The 26,601-nt window shown below is 44.2% G+C and overlaps 12 protein-coding genes across 12 annotated transcripts; 7 read left to right on the top strand and 5 right to left on the bottom strand.

The window, feature by feature from the left end:
- Positions 1–912: 912 nt before the first annotated feature.
- Positions 913–1,596, bottom strand: VTP01DRAFT_6438 (uncharacterized protein; the record flags this gene model as incomplete). The annotated part of the gene is made up of 4 exons (XM_069385339.1): positions 913–976; positions 1,033–1,095; positions 1,155–1,196; positions 1,325–1,596. 4 exons carry the CDS (start codon positions 1,594–1,596, stop codon positions 913–915), a joined length of 441 nt encoding a protein of 146 aa, XP_069242811.1.
- Positions 1,597–1,979: 383 nt separating this feature from the next.
- VTP01DRAFT_6437 (uncharacterized protein) lies at positions 1,980–4,791 on the top strand (the record flags this gene model as incomplete). Its single annotated transcript, XM_069385338.1, has 4 exons — positions 1,980–2,434; positions 2,499–2,619; positions 2,676–4,622; positions 4,690–4,791. The coding sequence occupies 4 exons, from the start codon at positions 1,980–1,982 to the stop codon at positions 4,789–4,791; spliced, it is 2,625 nt and encodes an 874-aa protein (XP_069242810.1).
- Positions 4,792–4,928: 137 nt separating this feature from the next.
- Positions 4,929–5,903, top strand: VTP01DRAFT_6436 (uncharacterized protein; the record flags this gene model as incomplete). The annotated part of the gene is made up of 4 exons (XM_069385337.1): positions 4,929–4,931; positions 4,992–5,059; positions 5,121–5,794; positions 5,866–5,903. 4 exons carry the CDS (start codon positions 4,929–4,931, stop codon positions 5,901–5,903), a joined length of 783 nt encoding a protein of 260 aa, XP_069242809.1.
- A 389-nt stretch (positions 5,904–6,292) lies between these two features.
- On the top strand, positions 6,293–7,379 carry VTP01DRAFT_6435 (uncharacterized protein; the record flags this gene model as incomplete). The annotated part of the gene is made up of 4 exons (XM_069385336.1): positions 6,293–6,314; positions 6,369–6,476; positions 6,543–6,772; positions 6,834–7,379. 4 exons carry the CDS (start codon positions 6,293–6,295, stop codon positions 7,377–7,379), a joined length of 906 nt encoding a protein of 301 aa, XP_069242808.1.
- A 10-nt stretch (positions 7,380–7,389) lies between these two features.
- On the bottom strand, positions 7,390–8,117 carry VTP01DRAFT_6434 (uncharacterized protein; the record flags this gene model as incomplete). The annotated part of the gene is made up of 2 exons (XM_069385335.1): positions 7,390–7,791; positions 7,869–8,117. The coding sequence occupies 2 exons, from the start codon at positions 8,115–8,117 to the stop codon at positions 7,390–7,392; spliced, it is 651 nt and encodes a 216-aa protein (XP_069242807.1).
- A 112-nt stretch (positions 8,118–8,229) lies between these two features.
- VTP01DRAFT_6433 (uncharacterized protein) lies at positions 8,230–11,317 on the bottom strand (the record flags this gene model as incomplete). Its single annotated transcript, XM_069385334.1, has 10 exons — positions 8,230–8,342; positions 8,403–8,671; positions 8,738–9,247; positions 9,313–9,485; positions 9,542–9,722; positions 9,793–9,964; positions 10,023–10,281; positions 10,359–10,496; positions 10,555–10,771; positions 10,866–11,317. 10 exons carry the CDS (start codon positions 11,315–11,317, stop codon positions 8,230–8,232), a joined length of 2,484 nt encoding a protein of 827 aa, XP_069242806.1.
- A 644-nt stretch (positions 11,318–11,961) lies between these two features.
- On the top strand, positions 11,962–12,820 carry VTP01DRAFT_6432 (uncharacterized protein; the record flags this gene model as incomplete). Its single annotated transcript, XM_069385333.1, has 4 exons — positions 11,962–11,974; positions 12,028–12,151; positions 12,214–12,484; positions 12,545–12,820. The coding sequence occupies 4 exons, from the start codon at positions 11,962–11,964 to the stop codon at positions 12,818–12,820; spliced, it is 684 nt and encodes a 227-aa protein (XP_069242805.1).
- A 170-nt stretch (positions 12,821–12,990) lies between these two features.
- Positions 12,991–14,601, bottom strand: VTP01DRAFT_6431 (uncharacterized protein; the record flags this gene model as incomplete). Its single annotated transcript, XM_069385332.1, has 4 exons — positions 12,991–14,149; positions 14,205–14,291; positions 14,370–14,471; positions 14,531–14,601. The coding sequence occupies 4 exons, from the start codon at positions 14,599–14,601 to the stop codon at positions 12,991–12,993; spliced, it is 1,419 nt and encodes a 472-aa protein (XP_069242804.1).
- A 703-nt stretch (positions 14,602–15,304) lies between these two features.
- Positions 15,305–16,591, top strand: VTP01DRAFT_6430 (uncharacterized protein; the record flags this gene model as incomplete). Its single annotated transcript, XM_069385331.1, has 1 exon — positions 15,305–16,591. The coding sequence occupies one exon, from the start codon at positions 15,305–15,307 to the stop codon at positions 16,589–16,591; it is 1,287 nt and encodes a 428-aa protein (XP_069242803.1).
- A 175-nt stretch (positions 16,592–16,766) lies between these two features.
- On the top strand, positions 16,767–17,839 carry VTP01DRAFT_6429 (uncharacterized protein; the record flags this gene model as incomplete). Its single annotated transcript, XM_069385329.1, has 5 exons — positions 16,767–16,881; positions 17,120–17,426; positions 17,485–17,573; positions 17,628–17,731; positions 17,828–17,839. The coding sequence occupies 5 exons, from the start codon at positions 16,767–16,769 to the stop codon at positions 17,837–17,839; spliced, it is 627 nt and encodes a 208-aa protein (XP_069242802.1).
- Positions 17,840–20,011: 2,172 nt separating this feature from the next.
- On the bottom strand, positions 20,012–20,449 carry VTP01DRAFT_6428 (uncharacterized protein; the record flags this gene model as incomplete). Its single annotated transcript, XM_069385328.1, has 1 exon — positions 20,012–20,449. The coding sequence occupies one exon, from the start codon at positions 20,447–20,449 to the stop codon at positions 20,012–20,014; it is 438 nt and encodes a 145-aa protein (XP_069242801.1).
- Positions 20,450–22,960: 2,511 nt separating this feature from the next.
- Positions 22,961–26,580, top strand: VTP01DRAFT_6427 (uncharacterized protein; the record flags this gene model as incomplete). The annotated part of the gene is made up of 13 exons (XM_069385327.1): positions 22,961–23,274; positions 23,354–23,470; positions 23,526–23,847; positions 23,907–23,984; positions 24,036–24,093; positions 24,146–24,327; positions 24,385–24,413; positions 24,473–24,684; positions 24,737–24,992; positions 25,046–25,270; positions 25,325–25,468; positions 25,517–25,864; positions 25,920–26,580. The coding sequence occupies 13 exons, from the start codon at positions 22,961–22,963 to the stop codon at positions 26,578–26,580; spliced, it is 2,946 nt and encodes a 981-aa protein (XP_069242800.1).
- Between the last annotated feature and the right edge of the window lie 21 nt (positions 26,581–26,601).

The following is a 26,601-nucleotide window of genomic DNA, read 5'->3' as shown; positions in this document are numbered from 1 at the left end:
TATGTCGGGGCCTAGCCGATAACGAGCCGCTGGGTAGACAGGGGGTAGAGTTATCAAAGTAAACTCTTTGGATAGAAAACCCCTATGTTGAAATGAACGATTGAATGTATAAGTTCTTTTGGACGGAAACGTGCTGTACTATATTGGAATGAACGTTGGGAACGTCCGCACTATACCATTCTACGGTTATGATTTCAAAAGCTACGATTTGTCTCTTGTCGCAGACGATCTATATGTGGCCGTAACTTCCGGTCGACATACGTGGCCGGTCTCCTGCTCAGAGCTCTCTAGGCTCTATGCACAACGCTTCTTTCATTCAAATATCATGTGTCATGCGTACGAGAGCTTGTGATAAGCACAGAGTGGTTGGCTGTTCGTGTTCAAAAAACCACCTGCAAAAACCGTTTTGCCGCAACAACGTCGGATGCAGACATTGAGAACTGCAAAGTGTCATGGATGCGGGATACGTGGATGGCGCCATGCAACGGGGAGCAATATTTGCCTCCTCTCACTCAACATCTCTGTTTTATTCCTGTCCATCGCTCTTACTGTACGGAAAGCCTTTTTCTTCGTCCTGTGATTACATATCTTGTCCATTGTTTAGCCTTGTTTTGTCTTAATGTTTGGACGTTGCTTCTTTCTTTCCTCTTGCCTATAAACACGCTGCATTAACAGTCATCAACATGGGGCTGTATGCACATGACGATCTGTTACCGCATACTATCGTCTTATTCAACGTACAATCATCACTTATTATTACGTGTAATCGTCCCTGTATAACCCGCAAAGTTGTTACTGTACACTACGCATTTTCTTAATATAAAAGACGCAAATCCTTGGAAAAAATACAGTACAGGTATGTTACATGCCACAAGCATAGTCTCCAAGCACAAAAGCCGTCCCGAAGTAGCATCAACGAGAGAATTGATGAGTCATAAGGTCATATTGTACTGTTTCGTTCTGCTGCTTACCTCTCCTGAATTAAAAAATGTAAGCATGCGTTTATAGAGATTCTATCCAGTGTATACTTACGATATCACTCCAGAGAGCGAGATGAGGTAATGTCCGTGCGTTTCACGGATGCCATTCCAGCATCTTGAGCTTTTACATGGTTAGCAATCAGAACTCGAGCTCAAGCCTGAAAGCATGCTTACCGGTGCCGAAGGTAGGTGACTTTGTATCCAGCGTTTGCAAGGCTGAATATTTTTGGAAGCAAGGCTTTTCCCGATGTAACAGTTGGCTTGGGCGATCCACATTGCTCCCCTCCAGAGATGCTTGCATAACACCATCTGCCACTTTACTGAGCTTATCGGCGAGTGGCTACATGTCGCGACTGAGGTGCTTGACCTTCATCAATGGATCTTTGCTTTCCTTGATAGGTTTAATGTTTTCGATGATCGGTTTAAGCATTGCTTCCTGTGCCTTCTCAAGGTTATGTTGCTCCTGCCTACCTTTTCCGCCTCCGTTTGATACATAGGCACTGGTACGTAACTGGTGCTCTGTTTTGTGTTGGTCCTCGTCGGCCGCGGCGGTTACGCATAATGGGAAAAAAGTCGAAGAATACTGGTAAAATCCAGCATCATGCAACTTTATCATCAAGCACAAACATAGGTTTAGATCCCTGCTAGATTTGACGTAAGGAACCAGACACAAACTGTCCAATTTTTCAACGATTGTTGCTGAAAAACATCCGATCTGCTTAAGCCTTAAGCGTCTATACTTGCACGTTTTTTAAGAGATACCCAGCGTATATCTTGGAATCAAAGAACAATTTCACGAACCAGGCGATGCCGAAGATTGAATTAAACACACTAACTCATCAGCGCAAAACCACAGCTCAAGAACACTGGTGCAAAATCACAGGCGCAAAATAACCGCCGCATTGGCGCAAAGGGCTAGGAAAAATCCTGTAACTCTCGGACTTTGCTTCAAAATGCGGTTGGGCCCGCGCATTGTTTCATTTGTTCTCGGCAGTCGTGATGGATGATTTGCTTGATATAGACTGGTCAGGCAAACCTCAAAAACCTGCGAGCAATACGCCACCTGCAAAACCACATAAGCCGAGTTACTTGTCTGGCAACCTTATGACGCGCGTCGAAAAGCCTCAAGATGCGTTTGCAGGATTGCTGAATTTGCCATCGGAACAGAAGGGGCCGCCGCTTTCCCTTGCAGAACAACAGCGACGAGACAGAGTTGCCCAATGGCAATCATCAACAACTACTTCATCATGGCCGGCACAAACGCTGCCAACATCATTTTCATCAGCGAGTCCTTCGCTTCGTGCGCTGTCACCTACTCCTAATCATTCGACTTCTGGGCCGCCTTCAACGACGGGAGGTGCGACGGCAGCAGATACCTTTGACTCATTGCTCGACCCGTTCGGAAAGCAGTCAAAAGCTCGCTCGTCCAATATCAATAAACCCTTGAATGCCTTGTAAGTCTAGTTGATTGGAAGGCAGGCAACGATAATTAAGTGACAATTGAAATGTGTTATACAGGAAACGAGAAGCATCTGGTAGCCCTGGTGGTTATTTCAACCAATCCCACCAGGAAGGACAGTGGAACTTTGATTTACTTGAAAGCAAGAGCACTAGCAGCAACGAACAAGGACGAAGCACGGTATAAACGAGTTATTGCGGCAATTTTAAATTTTTACTTATATGTATAATGTGCAGGGCACCAGAACACCTGCAGGTCCCATAGATCCATTTGATATGGATGCACTCAGTGCTGAAATGCCACATGAACATTCTACGATACCCGATATTGTCAACGATGACGACAATCCTCTTGGCATATTGGCAGGACCGTCTCCAGCGACTGTTCGTACACCTTCTCCGCCGTCGTCAGCTGCAGAGTTACCGACTCCTCCGTCTACTAGAAACGGAAAGGATATGTTAGTGGCGCAGCTGGTGGATATGGGATTTAACGTGGAACAGGCACAAGTGGCCGTCGAAGCGACCGAAGGAAAGGATTTACAGGAAGCTATAGATTTACTAGTACAAAACACTGAAGCTGTCCAGGCGCAGCAAACTTCAAAGACGGCCCGTGCACGAAACGCACTATTCGCTGATCGAGAGGTTTCCACTAGATCAGCAGCGAAAGCGGAACAACGACAGCAGCCCAAGAGACGATTAAATGATGATGAACAAAGAAGGGTACCTTCTCGCTCAGAACAATCAGAAGTATTTAGCCCGGCTGCTTTGCAGCAGCATAAAGAAAAATTGGTGGCACAAGCAACGGAGCTGGGCGGTTTCTTGTACAAAAACGCCAGTATTTTCGTCAAGACAGGGCGAGAGAGGATCAACAAAGCTGTAGAGACATGGCAAGAGCAGCAGCGGACTGAGCAGCTTAGACGGCAACAAGGACGACCTCGTTGGATGACACAGACTGTGGATGAGGCCTTCCAAGAGCTGCATGACGATGAAAATGGAAGCCTGCCTGCAGAAAAGTTTGTGGATGATGATAGCTCGGATGAAAATCCAGAAGAAGAACGAAAAGAGGAGCTTGCTTGGAGAGCGCAGCAGGAAGCAAAAAGAAAAGAGTACATTGCTCAGATGCGTCGACAACAACAAAGAGAAGACGCGAAGTTACGAGCACAAAAAGAGCAGCAAGAGCAGGAAGAGGTGTATGTCTCTCCATCACGACGAAGAGCTGCAGCTTCACGAGCATCAACCAGGAAGCAACCGGTCCCTACAGCACCGCAACCGACACCAATCCCTGTTCGTCCAAAAGTACAGCGTACTCGCCCAGTCGTTACTGCATCATCTGAAGCACTATCGTGTGCTCATCAAGCCAGAGAAAAAGGAAATGAGCAGTTCAAATTGGGCCAATTTGGAGAAGCTGAAGCATTCTATACTCAAGCTATTATGGAACTTCCCTCTGGACACGATCATCTAGTGATACTCTATAACAATCGTGCGGCAGCTCGACTCAAGATCGGAGAGTACAAGAAATGTATCGAGGACTGTACCATGGCTATCGACATGGCAAAAGCAAGCGGTGAAGACAATTATGAAGCACAAGGAATAACCATCCAATGGAAAGATCAGATTGCAAAGGGCCTATCTCGAAAGGCTGAAGCCTTTGAGAGTATGGAAAAGTACGGTGAAGCTTTGAAAGTATATGAAGAGCTTATCCAAATGGGTGGATCACACAGCTCTAAGGCTAGCCAAGGCCTTGCTCGATGCCGAAAAGCTCTCAACCCTCCACCCAAATCCTTTAAGCCTCCTTCAGAGACGAAGTCATCACCATCCAAACCTAAGGAAAGCAAGACTTCAGGATCTGCTTTCCCTGGTATTGATTACTCGATTTTTGAGGCGCCAGCACCGGTGACAAGTGCACATGTTCAGAACAGCAAAGCAGTGGCAGACTTACGAGCACAAGCAGCACAACAAGAAGCTGACGAAGCTGAGCGTCTCAGGAAGACTGACGATGTCAATGCTCGGATAACCAACTGGAAGACAGGCAAAGAACAGAACCTTCGAGCATTGCTGGCGACCTTGGATACATTATTGTGGCCCGGTGCGCAGTGGCGAGGGGCACAGATGAGCGAGCTTATCAATCCAAAGCGGTGTAAGATGGTATATTTAAAGGCAATTGCCAAAGTGCATCCAGATAAGGTAAGGAAAACGCAACCCGTTTTGCGAGCTACACAGCAAGAGACTAAAGTATGATGTGTTATCCCAGTTACCCTCCAATGTTACTATAGAACAACGTATGCTTGCCAGCTCCATATTTAGTACGCTGAACGAAGCATGGGATATATTTAAAACACACGAAAATGTATAAAACTATAAACTGCGATCTTGATAGATTCATGCCAGCTGCGGCTCTCTCTGAATTCGGTGGCTCGTGTTCCTTGATCTGAAATTCAAAGAAGAAAATTTGGGTCTCATTGTTATCTCTTTGCAACTGTACAAACACACATGGTAAAGATCGTTGATTTTCGTCTCTCGTAAAACCTTGATCTTACATTTCTACGTGGTTAGCCTCAAAACGAGCACATTGAAGAGCACATTAAGCGGCATGGTCGCCGTCTCGATTACGCCGAGCGCAAGTATGTTGCGAGGGCACGGAGAATGTTTGTTAGTGTCAGATCGCTAAGTTTGTTGGGATAGGCGTAAGAGAGAAGCACGTCAAGCACACAAAGACTCTCAATTTGCACAGAAGGTGCATGGTTTGAGAGCCAAACTGCACAACAAGAAGCGACATGCCGAAAAGATTCAGATGAAGAAGACGATTAAACAGCATGAAGAGAAGAATGCCAAGCAGAAATCAGCAGACGCTCTTCCCGAGGGTGCTGTTCCAGCATATCTTTTGGATCGTGAGGGTCAAGATCGGGCAAAGATCTTGAGCAATATGGTGAAGCAAAAGCGGAAAGAGAAGGCTGGCAAGTGGTCTGTACCTTTGCCCGCTGTGCGTGGCATGGCCGAAGATGAAATGTTCAAGGTTATCAAGACCGGCAAAAGCAAGACAAAGTCATGGAAGCGTATGATCACCAAAGCAACCTTTGTGGGAGATGGATTTACTCGAAAGCCGCCAAAATACGAACGTTTCATTCGACCTATGGCGCTTCGATACAAGAAGGCACATGTCACACACCCGGAACTGAAAGCAACCTTCCAGCTGCCCATTATTGGTGTAAAGAAGAACCCACAATCACCTTTGTATACCCAGTTGGGTGTCATCACCAAGGGTACCGTTTTGGAGGTGAACGTATCTGAACTGGGTCTGGTTACCACAGGCGGTAAGGTCGTCTGGGGTAAATACGCTCAAGTAACGAATAATCCTGGTATGTTTATAGCTGGAGAAAGAGCGCTTTGTTTGAATGATGGAATACTGACTTTTTTGGTACCTGCATAGAAAACGATGGCTGTATCAACGCTGTATTGCTTGTCTAAAGAATCCTTCTCCTTTCTCCATTGCTATCAATAAACCTCTATCCGTGTTTTGTGTTGCATTATTTATCCACACATACATTGACCCTTCTTTCTGGCTACCCGAGACTGCGAGATTGCATTTAGAATAGCGCTCGATATCCACTCGCAACACATAAAATTGTCGATCAATCGACACGTATTGGGACAAAGTAATGTTGATATTATGCCAACGGCGAATATAGACTGGGAAGATATCTTATTCGATGGCAGATCGTCACAGGCCGGTGACCGCCTTGTGAAACCGTCAAATGTCCTACAAATACCTTGACAGTATTTCAGCTCGACTCTGGTTTTCCGTTTTTTTCGTTTTCGCGCTCAGAAACGTCTGCTCCGCCCTATACCACTCTGAAATGACCATAGAGACGGTGCCAAGTAACTGATAATCCTGTTCATGTCCCTCGCCAGTGCTTACACGAGCATTGCCAGAGATCCCTGACGTTGTTGCCCACCGAGGCTTCTCTGGCCAGTATCCAGAGAACACGATGATATCCTATGAGAAGGCTATAGAGGCGAACGCCACGGCACTTGAAGGAGGTCTGGTCTCCATGGCAACTGAAAGGAATATGGTGAAAAATTGATCTGTGCCGTCATCCTGAATAGATATCCGGTTGACAAAAGACGGCGAAGTGATCATGATGCATGATACCACACTGAACCGGACTACCACCGGCGCCGGCAAGACGACAGAGTGCAACTGGCACGGTTACATTGATGGGCTCACGACGAAGACAAATCCCCCACAGCCTATACCCCGTTTCCGAGAAGTAGTCGACCTCATGCTGCGCCAGGATGTGATTGATAGTAACATGTATATGATTGTGGATATCAAGGTCGGTATGCATGTATTATTTCTGCGGTCCCTGCGCTAACATTGTCATGCATGCTTGGCAGTTTGATAATCCAATTGAGATCCTGAATGCAGTTCACAAGCTGTTGACGACGGAATTTGCCGACAAGATGGATATCCTGGCAAAGCACTTTGTTATCGGCATCTGGCATGTGGACTTTCTGGAGCCCACGCAGCGACTGTTCAAGGATTTTAAGATGTGTTTCATTGGCTTATCGTTGACTGCTGCCCGCAAATACTTTTTACACACAGCAGACTATCTTAGCATTCCATTCGCCGCACTGACAGATGCTGACGGCCAATCATTTATCAAGGAGGTGCACGAGCAAGGAAAATACCTTATTACTTGGACGGTGAACGATGTTGAAATGATGCACACCTGTGTTGCTTGGGGCGTCGACGCGGTTGTTGGCGACCACGTGGAAACCATGGTGAAACATCTGCGACATCAGGTGGAAGCTCTTACTCCAGAAGAGTTTGTCAAATATGCAGAGTCATGCACGTATCTTAACCACAGACGGCGCCAGCTTTATTACTATCTCCTCAAACGAGCCATGCACTATGGTAGCCGAGCTTATATTGGAATGTAGAATATTGCTTTTACTTTTTCTCTTCTGTGCTTTTGACTGTCTCATCTACGTCTGCTGTTGCTGCTGCTGCTGCTGAAGATGATGAAGGTGCCTCGGACGTTGCTACCGCTTTTTGCTGTAATATTTGCTGCCTGGTCAATACACACCAATACAAGGCTGTGAAGCCAAAGATGAGGAAGGCTAGCCATGCACAGTAGGCAATGAACACGCCGTACGGCAAGTGCCGCATCTGAATGCCCAGCAAGACGTTGATAATGGACAAAACGGTAACAAAGCGGCCGAGCCACAAGTGTAGCGAGTTGTGCCACGGTCGTCTAGTTCGCCGTTTCTTTGAGAGTCGAAAGATGATGTGGTTTGTGACACCTAGTGCAATCTGTCCCCATGCTAAAAAGGTGATGATTGCGCCGAGGACCTTGTTTCATAGGTGGTTTTAGTCCTGGCACTCTTTGCAAGGAAACCTTCAAAGGTAATGTAGTTTTGGTATATTACCATATGTGGTCTAGGTTTGAAGCCATGGCTCGCGACCATGCCAGCAATGGCTGCCACTGAAAAGGGCAAGCCTACGCCGAAACCCATAATGAGCATGTGAGCTTTGACCCACCATTTCACCTTGAAAAATCGCCCATAAATAGCAATGGCTATTGCTATAGGAGCCGCAATAAGCCATGCAAAGGCCATGAGATACATGTGCATCTCCACCAGATTGTGTATTACTGGACTACGTACAGATGGGGCCATTTGTATTGCTCTAGAAAAGGAAGTTTGAAGAAAGGAAGTGAGAGAAAGATGAATGAACAATGTGGGGGGTGGGAGGTGAAGGGTCCAAGAAACTAGGGCGGGCGATCCCTGTCTAAATTCTGACTACATCCGTCAATTGCCCGGATGGTTCTCTCATTTCTGGTGGCAGATATGCAATGATATCTTCAAACAATCGTGTTCTTTCGGCGAATACTTCTGAAGTTCCTGTTTAGAAAGCTGTGTCGGTCAACCCAGGAATATGATCGCCAAATACTATCTTTTTACCTTGCTCTTCAGGAAGCGCGTCAAATGGGTTCCCTTCTTGAGTTATTTCCGATGATATAAACATACGTGAGCAAATCATCTGAAACTCTTGCTGTTCAGACATATTTTCCTCGTCAACAAGTGGTGCCACTTTGGTGCGAAGATACTCGAGCGCTTGCATCGTCTCATTTGTAGCTGTAAAGGGAGACGTCTGCCTCCTGCAGAGCTCCCGCAGTTTTTGCATTCGTAGCATGTACTTGCAGCGTCTAAGGATACTAGCAGAATCCGGTCTAAGACATACCGTTACAAGACAATGAATATTTAGCTAGTTTGCAAAATAAATCAAGCGAGCTCACTTTCGAAGTCGAAATTGCCAAAAATCGTCCAGACGTTTCGCATCTGCTTTGCTGTTGCCAGGGTTGCCACCAAAAAGATAAAAAACACCATCCTCTGGATTGTAAACAAGCTCATGTGCGTAGCGTGGCAATGGCCCGCTGTCGCCCTCTACTCTAATCCATTGGTTGGTTCGTATAGAGTAAACATAAAAGTCGTTGGTAACTGGCGCGTTTGCGACGTTCTTCTTCATAGTGGCTGTGTGTACATATATCTCCTGTTTCTGGCAGTCGATAGCGGCTCTCTGTGTAAATGTACCGCTGGGCCCATCATCCTTGGAAATATTATCAGATAGTAATACTAGCTGGTCTTGATCAACAGAGAAGCGGATAAGATCCATTAATTGATCCTTATGCCGCTTTCCCCCCAGAATATACAGGTCTCTCGTTGTCGTATCAAACAGCATCGAGTGGCCCACTCTGGATTTCAACCCCTTTACGCCAACGTCATTGCTACGCTCCGTACCGTCTCGTCTGCAGTTTTGTGTAAACGAGATTCGTATGGCCATAACATTGTCCCGAATTCTGCTTTCTCTTACCTTATGCATTCCCATACATTATCATCGACATGTAAAGAGTATAAATCACCATATATCTGCCGACCATCCATTGGACGTGCACGCACATCTTGTCCTCCAAACATGTACAGCTCAGAGGTAATGGAATCAACGCAAAGCTGCGAATCATATAGAATATCGGGGCCTCCGTCATTCTAAACTGCAGTGAGAATCAGGTCCACAAGATTATTAGCCGGACAGTATACGTTACCAGCGTATTTTCACTGACTTTTTCCCAGCGATCCTCATCAATCCAGTAGCGATATAAGTCTGGCAACGCTGACTTGATCTTTGGACTGAATTGGTCAATATATCTTCCAAATACCAGCAGTGAATTGCCTTGAGCATCCAAGCAAATCTTGTGGCACGAACGTGCTTTTGGACCACGATCCCTGTATGTTAACCATTTCGATGTTAATGCTTGATCCAGTTGCTGGGCCAAAAATTTAGCACCGCCATTACATTTCGGTATTTGGACTGATTAAATGCCAGGTGTTGTTCTGGATGGAATAGTACCAAAAATCTGCGAGATCCTGAACCCCGTTCCAGCCTCCAAACAAATATATTCTGTGCCTCTGGATATCTAGACACATTTGATGTCCTCCACGGGCACAGGGTCGGTAGTTTTCATTTTCTGAATCAATGCATGAGGGTTGGCGTGTTCCATTGTGACATCCGCATTGTTTACTTACCAGTTTGTATCTGCTTCCATTCCAGAGTATATTTCGTTCGTTGAGCAAACGGTTCGAATATATTAAGTACATGAGCTTTATCTACAATCTCTTCGGCAGCTTCGTAGTTGCCCTCCATGACAAGTTTTTCGTGCAACTCAGAAACAAGTGAATCTTCCAAAGAGATTCCAAGCCGATTCTTTAGCATGTAATACATATCCATCATGTTTCTTTGTCGAAAGTATTTCAAACAATATCTTGCCGTTTCAGTTTCCTTGTACTACTAGTCCAATGAGCATATCCGTCAATACAACTCTCAACTACTTGTCGTTGCAGCCTTCGTGTCAAATTATTTACCTCGCGATATAATTTCAGCACTTTAGATATCGTTCCCACGTCGTTGTTGCCTCTAACCTGGACGAACCATATACAGTAATTGAAGCTGACTCCGTAAGTCGATAATGGTACAATTTTAAGATATTGAATGGGAAAAACCTAACGAGGGTCAAGTAAATGCATAGTTTTTTAGACAAATGAACCTCGCTTGTAGTACCATTGATTTCTGAGTAATATGCAACAACGGAAACATCTCCGGTACAGTGTCGTTCCGTAAACCTAGATCATCATATTCATCAGTAACTAGACCATAGCTACTCGTGGTTTCGAAGAGAAGGAAAAGAGCTGTACCGCTATGTAGAAGTTCCACCATATCCGAATCCGGCTTCATTCCACCATAGATCTTGAACTCCTTTACATTACATACATGTCCTCTATGAAACTTGCCGAAAGTGATGGAGCCTGATTTGATTATTCGTAGTCTTAGACGAATGGATGATCGATAACGTTTCGATAGTATTTATATACTTGCAGGCTACCACAGGATGTTCAAACTTGAGCATCAAGTATTGTGATTGGTCGTTAGAGGCGGATGACCATCGGGAAGACTGATCGGACGGCTTATTCTCCATAATATTGTGGGGATAGTACATTCCCGAATATGACGAGTAATCACTGACGACATACGGTAATACGTTGTTTGCATTGGATTTTACTTCCTTGGACACTATCGGACACTTTGTTAGACCGAGCGATTGACAAACACTCGGTAGATTTCTTTCCGCAGAAAGGAACTTGCCTTGCTCAAAGGTATACGTTGCGAAGTCATCATATAGGTTGGCTCCGGTGGTGGCGTGCTGCTTCCGTCTAGGTTTACTCCCGATGTTTGGTTCAGCCGACGTTTCTGACAAGTACGACGAAACTGCGGCCTTGAGAGTATCATCTACTGGGAAACCTTGCGAGTTGTCTGTGCAGTCCATTATCACTTGGCGTTTTAACAAGGGAGTCAAAACGACAGCAACAGAGGATTAAAGGAAAGGAAGAAATCCCGACGATCTGATTATGGGGATAAAATAATGAATTCATTCTTGCTTTGCTTGGTCGGTATGCAAACGCACCATCACATTTTCTTCAAATGTGAGGCAGGCACCGCTTTTGACGGCAATCCAATGAGATCTAGTCGTCTGCTGCATATGAAAAAAAGAGGTCAGTGCGCATTTGGAACGAAGAAGAACTGTCATGCATAAAGCTGCATTCCTTGCTTCAATCTCCCTTTCTGAATAATTTTGTGGAACTACAGTTTTCTTTATCAGTATTCATCGACAACTATGCATTGCTGTTAATGCAAAGTAGAAAAATTGCAGGAAGTCATGGTCTCAAAGAATCATTGCTAAGCTAACATAAACCAGATTTTATGTCGATGATGTTATCACTTTCTCCCATGCAGGAAGGACAAGTACCCTGCTTTTTAAAAGTCTCGGTAATGTCTAATGGGTTGGTGTTGTCATCTGAGAGCAGAATGACGCGAAACTTCGCAGTGATTTGTAATCAACGCATAAATCACTTATAAATCGCGCGTAGGAGAAACCCCGAGAATACGAACACTTTTCGCGAACCTCTCGAAATGTCTGCTGCTGGTAATGATCTTACTGTCGATTATACTTCAGTTGTATGCTGACCAGCCTCGCAGGCAACAAATTAGTCCTTTACACTGCTCGCATTTGCCCTTACGCCCAGCGTACCGCGATCGCCCTGCACGAAGTCGGTGCCGACTATGAGTCTGTCGAGATCGACTTGCAGAACAAGCCTTCCTGGTAAGAGCATGACGCGGTTAAAAGATATATTGTTATGCATGTACTAAAGGATATATTATCAGGTACAAGGATGTCAACCCGGAGCTCAAGGTCCCTGCATTGAAAATCCAAGGAAAGAACATTGCCGAATCGCTTGTTCTTGTCGAGTTGATTAGCGACCTCTACCCTGAAAAGAACTTGACTCCCAAGGATCCTGTCCAGCGTGCTCAAACTCGTTTCGCTATCGAGTACTTTTCCACCAAGTTGTCTCCTCATTTCTACAAATTGGTTTCAAACAACACCGAAGAGCAACGCAAGGAGTATAAGGAGGCTACTGAAGCCGCATACAAGAGAGTATGTGGGATCTATATACTGCTAAAGGATATGAGATTAACAACACGTAAAATCATTTAGTTCGACGAGCTTTTGCGGGAGCAATCGCCGTCTGGTCCCTACTTTTTGGGTGACCAGTTCTCTATCGCCGATATTGCTATCGCACCATTTGCCCTCCGCATTCTTGCTGTAGAAAAGACCATCTTGAATGGATATACCTCCGAGACTGTCAAGAACTCGCCTCGTCTTTCAGAATTCCTTCAAGGCATTGCCAACCGTCCCTCAGTCAAGGAGACATATTTGGGTGACAAGGAGCTTGTGGAAGCTCTTGCCAAACGCTTCAATCTCAAGCTCTAAATGTTTCTCTTGTACTTTGACACCATTGATGTAAATTGTCACTAAAAAGACACATCGTAACATATGGGATATAAATTAAAAACGTTTGATATATTTGACTTCTGTGACAAAACAGAGAACAGCAATAAATAGGGAACAAACGAGTCAAGCAACACGAAAAACAAGGTCGATTACAAATCTGAGGAAGAAACTCGAGAGACGAGGGGTATTATATAGAGCATCTGGCATTGTCCTGGGCGTAAACGAACGGAATACTGACCAGTATATTTTCCCAGATCTTTGCCTTCCCAAATATCATACAAAGTTGCGCCAGCAGGGCCGATATTCAAGTCTGATAATCGAAGCGTTATTTCATGATTGAATCCGAGCATAAATATATATGTGTGTGCATTGAATATTCCACAACAAATGCGTCCATCTGGTAATTCTTTCCACCATATCTGCTTTCGATTTAACCACACGTCTCCAGAACCAACCGGTCTGGCCATAATACCAGACTGGTGTATGTAGATGATATCTGGATGGTTGAACTGATGCAAATACTTGTCGGGTATCATGCGAGGATCAGAACCGATGCAAAATACCGTGCTTAAAAGTGCCCAAAAACTGATATACGATCGTCGCACATCATCGTTGTCGAGGCCATCCACGCATTTGCCGTCGACTGTCATGCCAACCAGAACAACATCCAGATCAAGGTAGAAACCATAGTCTTTTCCAATAACACCGGTATCGACCCATCGGGAAGCTTGTGTGATGCGCTGGAAAACTCGATGCGACGAGGTCATGGTTCGTGTCGAGTAGGATTCAATATCTATGAATATTCTTGCCCCATTTGCGAGCTCTGCCCATTCATCAGCGTACGAGTGATCCATATACCAGGATAGCTCCATCCAAATATCGTATTTCTTGAAGGCGCGTGACATCATCCGTAAGCATTGACGATTATCTGGTGATTGATAAGGATAAAACTGGTCACCTCCACCTGGACCGCAACCGTCGACTTTGACAAATCGAACACCCCATTCGGCGAAAAGTTCCGCCATCGAATCGTAATACACTTGTGCAGCTTCTAAGTTGGTATCGGGCATGTAAGTGGTGCCTTTAAACCCATTCCCTTCTTTCTTTTTCTTGACAATGTCAGACAGTTTATAGTTTGTGCCTTTGATTGGAGTGTTTGCTTCAAGCGCATCCTTGCGTATACCCGGGAGAATGTAAACGCCAAGCTTGTGGCCATTTTTCGCCAAGTAATCCGACAGCGATCGTAAGCCATTAGGGAACAATTTTTGCCGAAATGTCCATCGTCCATACTCGTCGAAAGTCTCACACCTAACCCACATCACGATCAAACTCAAAGCTGTCAAAGCGAGGCGACTGTAATTACCATCCAGAATCCAGATTGATGTATTCGTATTGTGGCATTTTCAACCTCATTACATCTGATATCTCCTTTATATTCTTTTCGTTGAACCTATATATTGTTAAACATGTCAAACCGTTGCAAATACAAAAGAAAAGGTTATAGAAATGGGTGCATCGTAGGATTTACCAAGGTTCGATGTGTTTGCCGCCGTATCCAGGCACGTCGTCCAGCAACTGCGTGGACCAAGTAGAAAACCCGAGCAATGGTCTTCGTGCCCATTCCGGTTTACTTTAGATGCAGTGATCAGTTTCGATTTGGGACATACGATCCGAACGGCAAGTACATACTCAATATATCGCCCAGACCCTTTAATAGTCATAGGCGACGATGTACGACTATACGGTTTGCTTGGCGCCATGAGACGCTTTCTACGTCCAAAACAGTCGGTGAACACGGCCACTTTGGCGAAAGAAGCGGGCTCTGCAGGCGTTGGCGTTGATCTCTCTTTTTAGATAGAGATGTCCGGCGTACATGCGAACTCTCTCATATACTATTCACGATCAGAATTTTCCATCGTTTCGTCTTATGCCAAAAACAACCCAACCTGCAAAGTTCTTGATCCTGCCCGCTCTTGTTACCTGGATACCATGCTTGTTGGTGCAACGCTGATCCGTGGTAAAAGCATATCTTTTTTACCTATTTAGCAGTATAATGCGATGATCCTTTCTTCCGGAAATAAAATAATATCAGCAGAAGAGGTTAATGCTCTAATCTTTCTGTCATCTCATACGGAACTATTAGATACTTATGGACTACATATAGGCTCGATAGGCTCTTGTAGACAAGGCCCTTCTTCGAGAACTAGACGACATGTTGCCAGGTCAATTCTAGATTCTGCATCGTCGCTTAAACGGCAACTGCTTTTGCTCTATTTTGGGAATGCTTCGTTCCTGAGCAGAGCTACTGCTAAATATACAGTATTTTTAAAAAGAAATGTCGCAGCCAATGAAAAAGTAATGTCGCTCCTTCAAAAATACTTGTCGCATTTTTAAAATTAGATGTACATTAGATGCAGCTGTGTTCATTCACCGATTTCTTTTTTCACTGTTCACAATTAGCACATGAGTACACAGTTCTTATATGAAGATGGAGAAGGAAATGTGGTCGATGAGAATGGTAGACCTGAGCCCATGGACTACATCGTTGACCAGGAACAATTTGCACTTGAGACGATTGGTTCTTATATACAGTATTTACAAAACAAGCCTGCGGAGCGATCTCGAGCTAACGCGATGCAAATAGATAGGCCTAGAGATGAGGACATTCGTATGAGGGAAGTGAGTGAACAACGTGCCTATACTTCTTATACTCCTCAAGACAAGGCCAGATTCTTCAAGCTGAAGATTGAGAAGTGTATGATTGCTTCTGCTGCAGCGAAACAATTGGGTATCCATGTTCGCACAGCCCAGAGATGGGTCAAGCAGTATGAGGAGCATCCCGACAGCATCTTTGAAAGCGGTAAAAAGAAAGGTCGTAGACGGATTCTGAATGAGGAACACGTAAAGGCCGTTATTGATTTTATTGGTGCTAATCCTTCTGCTGTTGTAGCCGAAGTAACTGAGCATTTAATGCAACAGTTCGATGGTCTTAAAGTTACTCATAGCACTGTTTACAACTTTATGAGAACAGAGTGTAACCGTTCCTTGAAGCAAGCAGAGTTTCAGTCTGTGGAAAGAAATAGCCCAGAAAAGATCGAGGAACGACATGATTGGGTTCGCAAGTGGGAACAAACTGACATGGACTTCTTGACCAACTGTGTTTTTCTTGACGAGTCTGCGTTTCATATAAATATGAAGCATACGAGGGCTTGGTCTAAGAAAAGTACACCTGCTATTGTTACAGTGCCAACCACGAGAGCAAAGACCACGACTATATTGGGTGCTATCTCTGCTTCAAGTTTAATCGAAGTAAGCTTGAGGATACCCAAACGTAGTAAGAAGAGAAAGGCTGGACAGGAATCTGGATGTTTGAGCACTGGTACTGTGACGGGACACTATATAAGCTTTTTGAAAGACACTTTGGACGAAATGGACAAATATCCACAGATGAAAGGCCACTATCTCGTTATGGATAACGCTCCTATACATAAGTCTGAAGACATTGCGAAGTATATCACATCTCGTGGATATCGGTGTGCTTATCTACCTTCATATTCTCCTGAGCTGAACCCAATTGAGCAGTGGTCTGTTGCTAAGAGCAAAGTTAAGCGCCATAGATTTCTGGAAAAAGAGACTTTATCAACCAGAATTAGTGAAGCTTGTAACAGCATAATGTTGAGCGATTTCCACGGCTTCGTTTCTCATTCACATAATTGTTGGGATAAATGCCGAAACAGAGAAAATATGTAATGTTGAATGGCTTTGTTAATATCTAAGGATATGCAATCAGGTACAAGGTAAATGATATACAGGCAAAGCACAGATTTCTGAGGTAGATTGGATGAGTGCGACAATTTTTTTCTGGGCATGCGACATTCATTTAACTTCATTGGCTGCGACATTTCTTTTAAAAAATACTGTTGGGATGGTTGACGAAGACGAGACCGAAGATGTGGTATCCTCCGTCGTAAAGGCAAAAAAAAAACGATTCCGTAATGGATGCGCCTCGTACATGAATAATTTGATCAGGGTCAGCGAAAGTGGGTCACTGATTTGAATATGAATTACAGTCAATTTGGGCCTGTGGGTTGAAAGTGGGCCACATTTTCAAAACGGGCCTTTTCTCGCCGAAATGGCCCACGAAATCCAACACTAGGCCATCCTTTTATGGGGCATATACGGGCGTGCCAAAAAATGCTCGTCCTTTTACCCAAACTCCTCGGAACTCTTCCACCTCAAAAATATTGAACACTTAATTTAACAACCATGGGAGAAAAGAAACGCGTGTCAAAACCTCCAGCCGGAAAAAAATCAAGACCTTCAAGTTGGAAAACGCAAAGATCGCTGGTCTTCCAAGTGGAATCCTGCGTGCCGCTGTTTCAGATTGGACTTTGCCAGCAAAGCTGGTCAACAAAATGGACCCGCAAAAAGTCAAAGCGTCACATCCTCCTGAACTTTTGAATCTGGTTCGAAACGGTTTTCAAGCTGTTGCCAAGTCGGATGTCGTCCCAAAACAACTGACTCGATCCGCCTCGAATTGTTATGATTACTCGGATACGGCCAGTTTCATACGAACATTCCTGGAGTCGAGCGCAACTCGACGGGCGAATCTGGAAGACGAATCAATCCAAAATATCTCAAAGCAATTGGCTCAGAAAGGTTCAATCTGCCGCTACTATAACAGAAAGTGCCTTAAAAGTAGTTACTTCTTCGACAATTGAACAGATTAACAGTAAGTTTCAACGTGGCAACCACTAGTTCTTAAGTAACACTGATGGGTCTTTAGATAAGATCACCTCGTCATTGAAGGATGACAATGAAGCACCAAGTAGTGAGAGTGTGGAGAGCGACAGTCAAGTTGATGATTTTGAAATATTTTGGAGAAATATGGTAAGCTCGCAAAGTTTGCGCAGAGATTAAAGGGAGATCTTTTGTCCATTTCATCGAGAGTTATTTTTAAGAAACTAATGTAATGGCCTGTTACAGTTCCCGAACTAATATATCGGTCAGATTTTTTTTTTTTTTTGCAGGTTTTGGTTTTTTTACGCCGATTGTAATCAAACCTGCGGCAGAGATAGCGCCCAGTATAGACGTTCTGTTTGCTCTCGTAGTAGGTCTGGTAACAATAGCACGGGTACCTTTTTTAGACCAAGCTCTTGACCGTTTCATATTTATATCAAAAGCAGACTCGTCAAGAAACACGCAGTTCATCAAGAAGTTCATGTCTGTATTTTCCCATTTACAAACCCAATTGTACCGCTCCTCAATCTTTGCTTGACTGTTTCTTTCAATAGAATGGAAATCTGCTTTTTTCAACAAAAGATTGCATCCATTTCTCATAAAGTTATAAACGGTACTGCGTGAAACTTTAAGATCATTGAACTGTTTCAATAAATACTCAGTCGCTTCAACAACAGAAGCAGAGGGATTAGCATAATCATCAATGAAATTAACAATAGCCTTTTTATGCTCTTCAGTAAGAATACACTTACGACCTACTCTGTTACAATTGTCAAAGATGTTGTCAGGGCACATGCTATACTGTTTAACCCATCTCTGCGCGGTTCGGATGTGAATGCCCAACTGCTTCGCTGCAGCTGATGCATTCATACACTTTTCAATTTTCAGATCGAAAAACCTAACCTTATCCTGGACGGTATACCGAACATAATCCCGTATTATGTATGCCTCCTTCCTACGAATGTCTTCATCTTTTGGCTTTTCTATTCGCATTGGACAAGCCGAAGATTCGCTGGAAGCTACATTTTCCAAGTATTCAGTGTGAGTGGCAATTGTTTCAACAACAAACTCATTCTGATCAACGATGTACTCCATGGGCTCAGGGCCGCCTTTCTCATCGACGACATTTCCATATCCATCTTCAAATAAAAATACTGCATTCATCTTAGATGTGACACGACATCATTAAGCAAAAGCCAAAAATACGACTTTCATTTCTGAAAATGCGAAATTGGTTTTGATTGGCCAGCGACATCAATTTTGATTGGTTGCGACATTGTTTGTTGGAAGCACTGTAATAAGAGGAACATAATCCAGACACATCCGCAAGTGAATTTAATCTCACATGCGTCCGTTAAGACGGACCAAGAAGCAGAATGAAATATTCAGACCAAGAAACGACTGTCCAGAAGGGTAATGTTTATAGTCAGAAGTCTACATATTAATGGCTGATATACGTATATTTCAAATATTTGGAACTTTGAAATAAAGGAAAACGTGTAATGTAATGTATCCATTCAGAAATCGTGAGAAGTTGGTCCTTTTAGTTGCATTGCTGAAGATTTGTCAATAAATACCTACGTGTTAATCGTACGACAGCAATTTATCAAGTTATAAACGATATTGCGTTCATTGTCTTGATCTTGATGCGTGGGAAACATACATGTAATATAATACGAGGAAGACCACAGTGCTCTAAAACGAGTTTCCTACATAGACTTGTCATCAATTTGTAGTACGTTACGGTACGTTGTATTACATATTTGACATATCTTAGTGTAAAAGATCCAATAAGTATGATACTACTATGCATAAAGTTACGATACTACAGAACACAGTATCATATCAAGATCAGCAGCGTAGCTAAGGACTATCCTAAAGGGAGTATATGCTACATGTATTGAGATATTTGAATCCTACACGGATATATAGATTATTGTATCTATCTTGCTTTTCATCAGCGAACAGCGTTACATATTCATATTCTCTCAAGAGCTCTATGCAAAATGTAGTGACAGCAGATCTTGCAAAACCTTGATGCCTAAACTGCAGTGGAGTATACACGTAACCTACCGCGCATCGTTTTGCCATAGGTCGCCGCTTCCAAAGCATACATTTTGGAGTACCGTCGCTTTTATCACACCACAGAAAAATATTGTTACACTCATCTCATCTCAGCATTGTTTACATATTCCTCCGTCGCCGTCATCTGGAGAAAATGTTTCATAATGTTTATAGAAACCTTTTGTCCATTTTACCAGCAATTCAAGCTCGTTTTCTTTTGGTGGCCTAAGCAAATGGTTTTCCAGATACTTTTCGTCCCTTATTTCAATACGGTCCTCGGTCAGAATATAACTCTACATGCCATGCTCTCGCTTCAGTTTGCATTGTGGAGCAAGCCTATTCCAGATTTCTGAAAGCCAAGTATTTTCAGGCTCGTTCCCGTGGATATTTAATTTCCAGGAGTGTCTGTAAAGCGTCTTTGACCAACATTTCAATGGCGGCTTGTATTTCGGCCTGTTTCACGCCCTTTGGTGAGGAAGGATACATGTACAACGTATGCAACGCAGCGATCGATATAACGTGTTGCCTTGTTCCGTGCTCGTCTTCATCCCACACTGTACCGCAGTAAGACGAACCGAGATCGCCTTGTTTCGAAAGAGTCTTGCAAGCAAGCCAGATGAAAGTGTTTTCCAATTCATGCTTCTCGAGTGTTGAGCCAGTCTCCTGGATAAAGTCTTGTACAGTTTTGTATCGTACGATCGTCAGAGGCATCTGTTCAAGATATGCGGCAGAAAAGATGATTTGCCAAGTCACAGGACTCCTTAGGTTAGCTTCATTAAATGAAATTGGGAAAATATCAATCATGACTCAGGGCTTAGCATTCAACGCTTACAGTATAAGGCAATTCTATGCAAAGGAAGAATTGTGGCTGTGAGCTTTGTGAGCCAGTGTTCGTAGCATCCGATTCGTCATCGAGCCTACATACAATGGGCTTTAGTGAACACTTCTTGTCCGTGAGTATCTTCTTCTTTATATGTAAAAAAAAGATTCAAATTACAAAGATAGTATTTCGAATACAAGCTATACAAGTATAAAAACGACAAGGAGAGATATAGAATATGGAAAGAATATCGAAAAATAAATTTCTTCAGTACGCTGCAGGTATCAAATAAAAAATCACCAACGTATTTACACCCAAAAAGAGTATTCCTGGAATTAACCAGGGACGTGAGAGCACCTGTGATAATGACGAAGGGTGAATGCATTGTAATGCAGGAATGGTAAAAAAAACACTTGCTTTCTATCCGTGGCCGGGATTAAAAGAGATAGGGCTTGCGCCCGAAGGCTGCCTATTTGAGTGCCACTGCCGTTCGCATAAAGTGATGCATCTGGGCCGGAGTTTACCCAAGCCATTAGAAATATGACATTACACGCTTTGAGCTCGCAGTACGTACCATGAATTATATGCAAAAGCACCAGGTTTAGGACAGAGGCTATTAGGTCAGCTAAACAAAAAACAAGAAGTTTGTAAACGAGGTCGAAGATTACAGAGCAGCAGGAGCAGCGGGGATGTTCATGGAATAAACAAAACCAAGTATCAAAAAATGGCAAAGGGATCCTTTTTATACACAGAGTTATTTATGACTATTCCTATGTCCTGGAAGCGAGTCATGACAGCACTGCATTGATGCATATGCAAGCTTCTGTTGGGGTCAAGTGCTCGATGTTGTATACACGAGATAAGAAAAGGTTTCACTCCATTTCTTCCTTCAATCGAATCCATGCATTAACACAAAAGATCAAACACAGCGATATTTTTATATATGATACGTGAGTATAGTTATTAAAACGTATTGAAAAGATAACTTCAGAGCAACTGCCGAAATGACGCGATACCCAGAGTAATCAAAGAAAATGTTCGAAACGAAAAGCTCGACAGCGAAAAAGTAAAGCGACGTTTTATGCAAGCTTGCGAAGAGAGGCTACGTTCGGTGAGCGGCTGCGTTACCAACAAGCACAGCAAGAACAACGAAAGCTTCAGAAGGAGCTTTCGAAACATAAACAGATCTTCATCAATTCAAGCGGTGGCCGAGAGGACTCAATGAGGAAGCCGAAAAGCTTGGCCAGCTACCGTCGCGAATAATATTTACACTATAATGACTGGCAACATGAAAATTTGAAAATTTTCAACAAGAGATTGGGACCGTATATTAATAGGAGAAAATTGGAACAGACTGTGTTCGCAAGCTATCAAGACGTCGACATACTTGACAGAAACCAGAACGAGGACAGTCACTAGACAACTTAAGCCGTTACTTCGACGTCTACCAGGAGGCGAAGAAGACAAAGTTTCGGAAACATTCCAGAATACAGCTTTGAAGTAACGCGAACAACCGAGAGTTTATCAGTGATCGTCCAGGCCTTCATGCTGGCGCTTGTAAACAGTACATATAAGGCCAGCCTGGAGCAATTCCTAGGAATGGAAAGATCCTCCGTGCAAATCGCGCTCCATTTATGTTTTTCTACACGATGAATCTATAAGCATCCTAAAAAGTAATATATATATATCTACAAGGATTATGCTACGATATTCATCATTTCCACCGCCTGAATTACATGACATCCTTCCATTACCGAATACTATGATTTATAATATTTATACTTCAACGGTAAAAGAGTGCACAGATCTCTATGTTGAGGCATAGTTGTGGTGTTAACAGAACCAGGATCTTGTAGACATTAGATAAACCCTCTGTAATCAACAGAAACCACAGTGTATGTTATTCCGTTTCTTGCGGTTATATTTACAGAGTTTTCAGTGCTGAGCTACCAAAGATGTGCTCGTACCCGTGATGTGGTGCACTTTCTGATATCAAAGTAGCGATGACGCCCGAGTAATAATAAGGGTTCCCAGATTTGAAAATCGATTGCTGTAAAGTGTAGATTGTGCGATCGTATACAATACTGTAGCCCAAATTCAGAATAAAGGATGTCTTGATAGAGTGGCAATGCAAATGATTTATAATAGATCGATGATCCAGTAGGATGAAACACTGGCTACTAAAACCCCTTTCATTATTGATTGTTTAGAAAAATAGAAAAGACCAGACCAGCATTTCTAAAATATCCAAGTTTCTTTGTTCGATATATAATGGTATAATGGAGCATTAGTATACTGCTACTCCTTTCAAAGTCGACAGAGGAAAGGCACGATCGCGTTTTTGGGAACGGATGAAGGAAACACTTGCTGACCCAACACGTCGAATTTTCAGACCGGAAGCCGACATTGGGCGCTCCCTTCTTTTTCTCTCAAGCCTGTCAAAAGGTCATTCTCTCTGCTTCTTTTCACAAATCCAAACAAAGCAGGGCTAGATCATGTCCTGGGACCAAAGCAACAACGCGAACGCAGGTGATTCTTGGGGTGCTCCTGCACCTTCCGCAGATGGCGATTCATGGAACCCATCCTCGACACCTTGGGGTGGTTCCACCGATTTTAGCAGTGGCAACGCAGAATGGAATGGTGGCAACGATGCTTCTTGGAATACTGGTGATAACCAAACTAGTAAGGATCGAGGTTTCGGATCCACTGATTACGGCACTTCTGGTGGTTACGACTATGGTTATGGTGGCGGTCAACATAACGAAAAGCCCAAACGTACTCCCCGTCCTGGAGATTGGGGCTGTCCAGAGTATGCTGTCTAATAATTTTTTACACTTTCGGTCGCGTTCATTTAGAGTTTGATACTTAATTCTGATTTTTCTTACCAGTTGCGGTGTAAACAACTTTGCCAGTCGCCAAGAATGTTTCAAATGCCATGCCGCGAGACCCGAAGGTGTCGGCGCTCCTGCTCGTACTCCTCGTCCCGGTGATTGGGATTGCCCTTCGTATGTATACTAGAATACATCACTGCTAATAGACAAGACACTAACGACTTTGTAGATGCAACGCGAATAACTTTGCAAGCAGACAAGAATGTTTCAAGTGCAGCGCTCCCAAACCCGAAGGCGTGGGTGCACCTGCCCCTCCGCTTGATCCAAGTATTGAGGCTCGACGCGCTTTCAACTGGGCGTCCAACCGCGCAAGATATGAATACAACGAGAACGCCGTCGGTCCTGATGGCATGGCTCCTCGCGACGAGAAGTTGGAAGCCGAACTTTTTGGCATCGACCCAACTGAACAACATACTACACTTGACTTCTCCAAATATAAGAACATCCCCATCTCCGTTGAACGCGGTGATGCCCCTCCCCCTGTACCAACCGTATGTGGATTCTAATCTGTCAGTTGAAAAATGTTGCTATTTACACTCTTTTCTTTCAGTTCGATCAAGCCGACCTGCACCCTGTTATGAAGGAAAACATCAGACTCGCTGGTTACACACAGCCTACTCCTGTCCAGGTACTAGTGCTTTGAGAAGTTTCTATTAGCTCTTACTTATCTCGTTTGTAGACATATTCTATTCCTATCGTTACTGCTGGCAAAGATTTGATGGCTTGCGCTCAGACTGGTTAGTGCTTGGTTACATGAACTGGAATTAGCGTCTCAACTGGAGATCATAGGTTCTGGTAAGACTGCAGCTTTCCTTGTGCCAACCCTTTCTGGTCTCTTTGGTCGTGCAAAGGAGCTTGCAAAACCTCGTCCCGCTCCCTTTGAGACTCGTAGCTTCAAGGCCGAACCTCTTGTTTTGATCATTGCACCCACACGTGAACTGTGCTCGCAGATTTTCGATGAGTGCAGAAAGGTAAGGAAATGCAACCAAAATACAATGCGGCAGTAGCTCACCTTTTTTTTTCTACAGTTCACCTACCGCAGCATGTTGAGACCTTGGTAATTATTAGCTAAATCGAGATCATAAACGTGAACCATGAACCTTAACGATTGTATAGTGCAATTTACGGTGGCTCTGATGCTCGCTCTCAATTGGTTCAGCTCGAACGTGGTTGTGATGTCTTGGCAGCATCTCCTGGTCGTCTGATGGACTTTATTGAACGTGGCAAAGTCGGCTTGAACAGAGTCCGATATCTTGTCATTGACGAAGCAGACAGAATGTTGGATATGGGCTTCGAACCCGTTATCCGTGCTATTGTTGAAAAGCGAGGTAAAGATGAACTAATAGCTATAAATGATTTTTTACTTATCATTGCGAATAGGTTTAAATCCTGAACGCCAAACTCTCATGTACAGTGCCACTTTTCCTCGTGCTATCCGTAAGCTTGCCCGTGATTTCTTGCGTCCCGATTATCTCTTCTTGAAGGTCGGTCGTGTTGGTGGCACTACTTCGTCGATCACCCAGAAGATCATGTACGTTGAAGAGCAAGACAAGAGAGAGGCTCTTCGTACCTTGTTGAACTCTCAGCCGCCAAGCCGTACTCTTATTTTCGTTGAAACCAAACGCAGTGCAGACAGGTATGTTGTATCGGCTTTGTATTTTCGATGGAAATACTGACTGTATTATGCAGTTTGGATCATTATCTCTATGAAAGAAGCTTCCCATCTACTTCTATTCACGGTGACCGTACCCAGATGGAAAGAGAAGATGCTCTTCTCTCTTTCAAGAGTGGTCGATGCCCAATTCTGGTTGCAACCGCCGTTGCTGCTCGTGGTATTGATATCCGCAACGTCATGCATGTTATTAACTATGATATGCCTGACAGCATGGATGAATATATCCATCGTATTGGCCGGTAAGTGTAAATACAGCCGTACATCGCGAAAGCATTCTAATCACCGTGGATTAGCACGGCCCGTGTCGGTAAATCTGGTTTGGCAACCTCATTTTACAATGATCGCAGCATGGCTTTAGCTCCTGAGCTTACAAAACTCTTGGTGGAATGCAACCAAGAAATCCCTGACTTCTTGCAATCATATGTTACTCAAGAAATGTAAGTATCGTTTGATGGTCATCTATTCAGATGCTAACCTAAAGTTAGTGTGTGGGAAGAAGACTTGCCTGAAGAAGATGTTCCAGTTCCAAGCTATGCTGGTCAAGAATACATACCTCAAGAAAGAACCCCTCATCCTGGCGCTGCAGCTGCACCTGCTGGCGACTCTTGGGGCGCAGAAGGCGGTGACTCTAGCTGGAACACCGGTGCCGGCGATGGATATGGCGACTCTAAACCTTCTCGTGAGGGCGATTGGGACTGCCCCAGCTGCGGTGTAAGCAACTTTGCCAAGCGTTTCGAATGCTTCAAGTGTGGAACTTCTAGACCTGAAGGCCTTGGTAATAGAGAACGCCGTGGACCTGCTCCTCGACGTGATGGCGACTGGGATTGCCCTTCGTAAGTGAAAAACCGAGAAAGCAATAGGAGCTATCTCATTAATGAAACGTAATAGATGCGGTGCTGTGAATTTCGCGCGCAGAACTGACTGCTTCAAATGCCACGCTGCCAAAGAAGGTGGTGCTGATGCATACGGTGATACTTCGTATGGAGCAGATACTTCTGCTGGCGGTGACTGGAATGCTTCTTCCGGTAACTGGGATGCCAATAACGCAGCCGCTGGTTGGGGCCAAAACGCCTCGAACGCCACTGCTCCTTCTGGTGGCGACTCTTGGGGAGCTCCTCCTCAGACTCAAGCTGCTCCTTCTGGCGGGGACGGATGGGGCGCTCCTGCTCAAACTCAAGCTGCTCCTTCTGGCGGTGACGGATGGGGAGCTCCTGCTCAAAGTCAAGCCGCTCCTTCCGGTGGCAATGGATGGGGTCAACCTGCTCCTTCGACGCCTACTCCTCCGCCTAAGACACCCGCAGCATCCGCTCCTGCTGCTGCTAACAACAATGATGGATGGGGAGCTCCGGCATCTAATGGTCCTGCACAGCCCGCAAACAATGGATGGAGTGCACCTCAAGCTTCTGCAGCAGCTGAAGACAAGATTGCTAATGGCATGAATAACTTGACTGTAAACGATTCGCAAGGCGATGGCTGGGGAGCACCTCCTGCTGTCGCTTCTGGAGATGGCTGGGGCGCTGCACCCTCTAATCCTTCTTACGGCTGGTAATTTTCCTGGAAAGAACAATGG

This window comes from Rhizomucor pusillus (assembly GCF_041956525.1).
Source record: "Rhizomucor pusillus strain CBS 183.67 unplaced genomic scaffold VTP01scaffold_3, whole genome shotgun sequence".
Classification (NCBI taxonomy): Eukaryota; Fungi; Mucoromycota; class Mucoromycetes; order Mucorales; family Lichtheimiaceae; genus Rhizomucor; species Rhizomucor pusillus.
The sequence above is the reverse complement of the archived record's forward strand: the minus strand, read 5'-3'. Positions and strand labels throughout refer to the sequence as shown.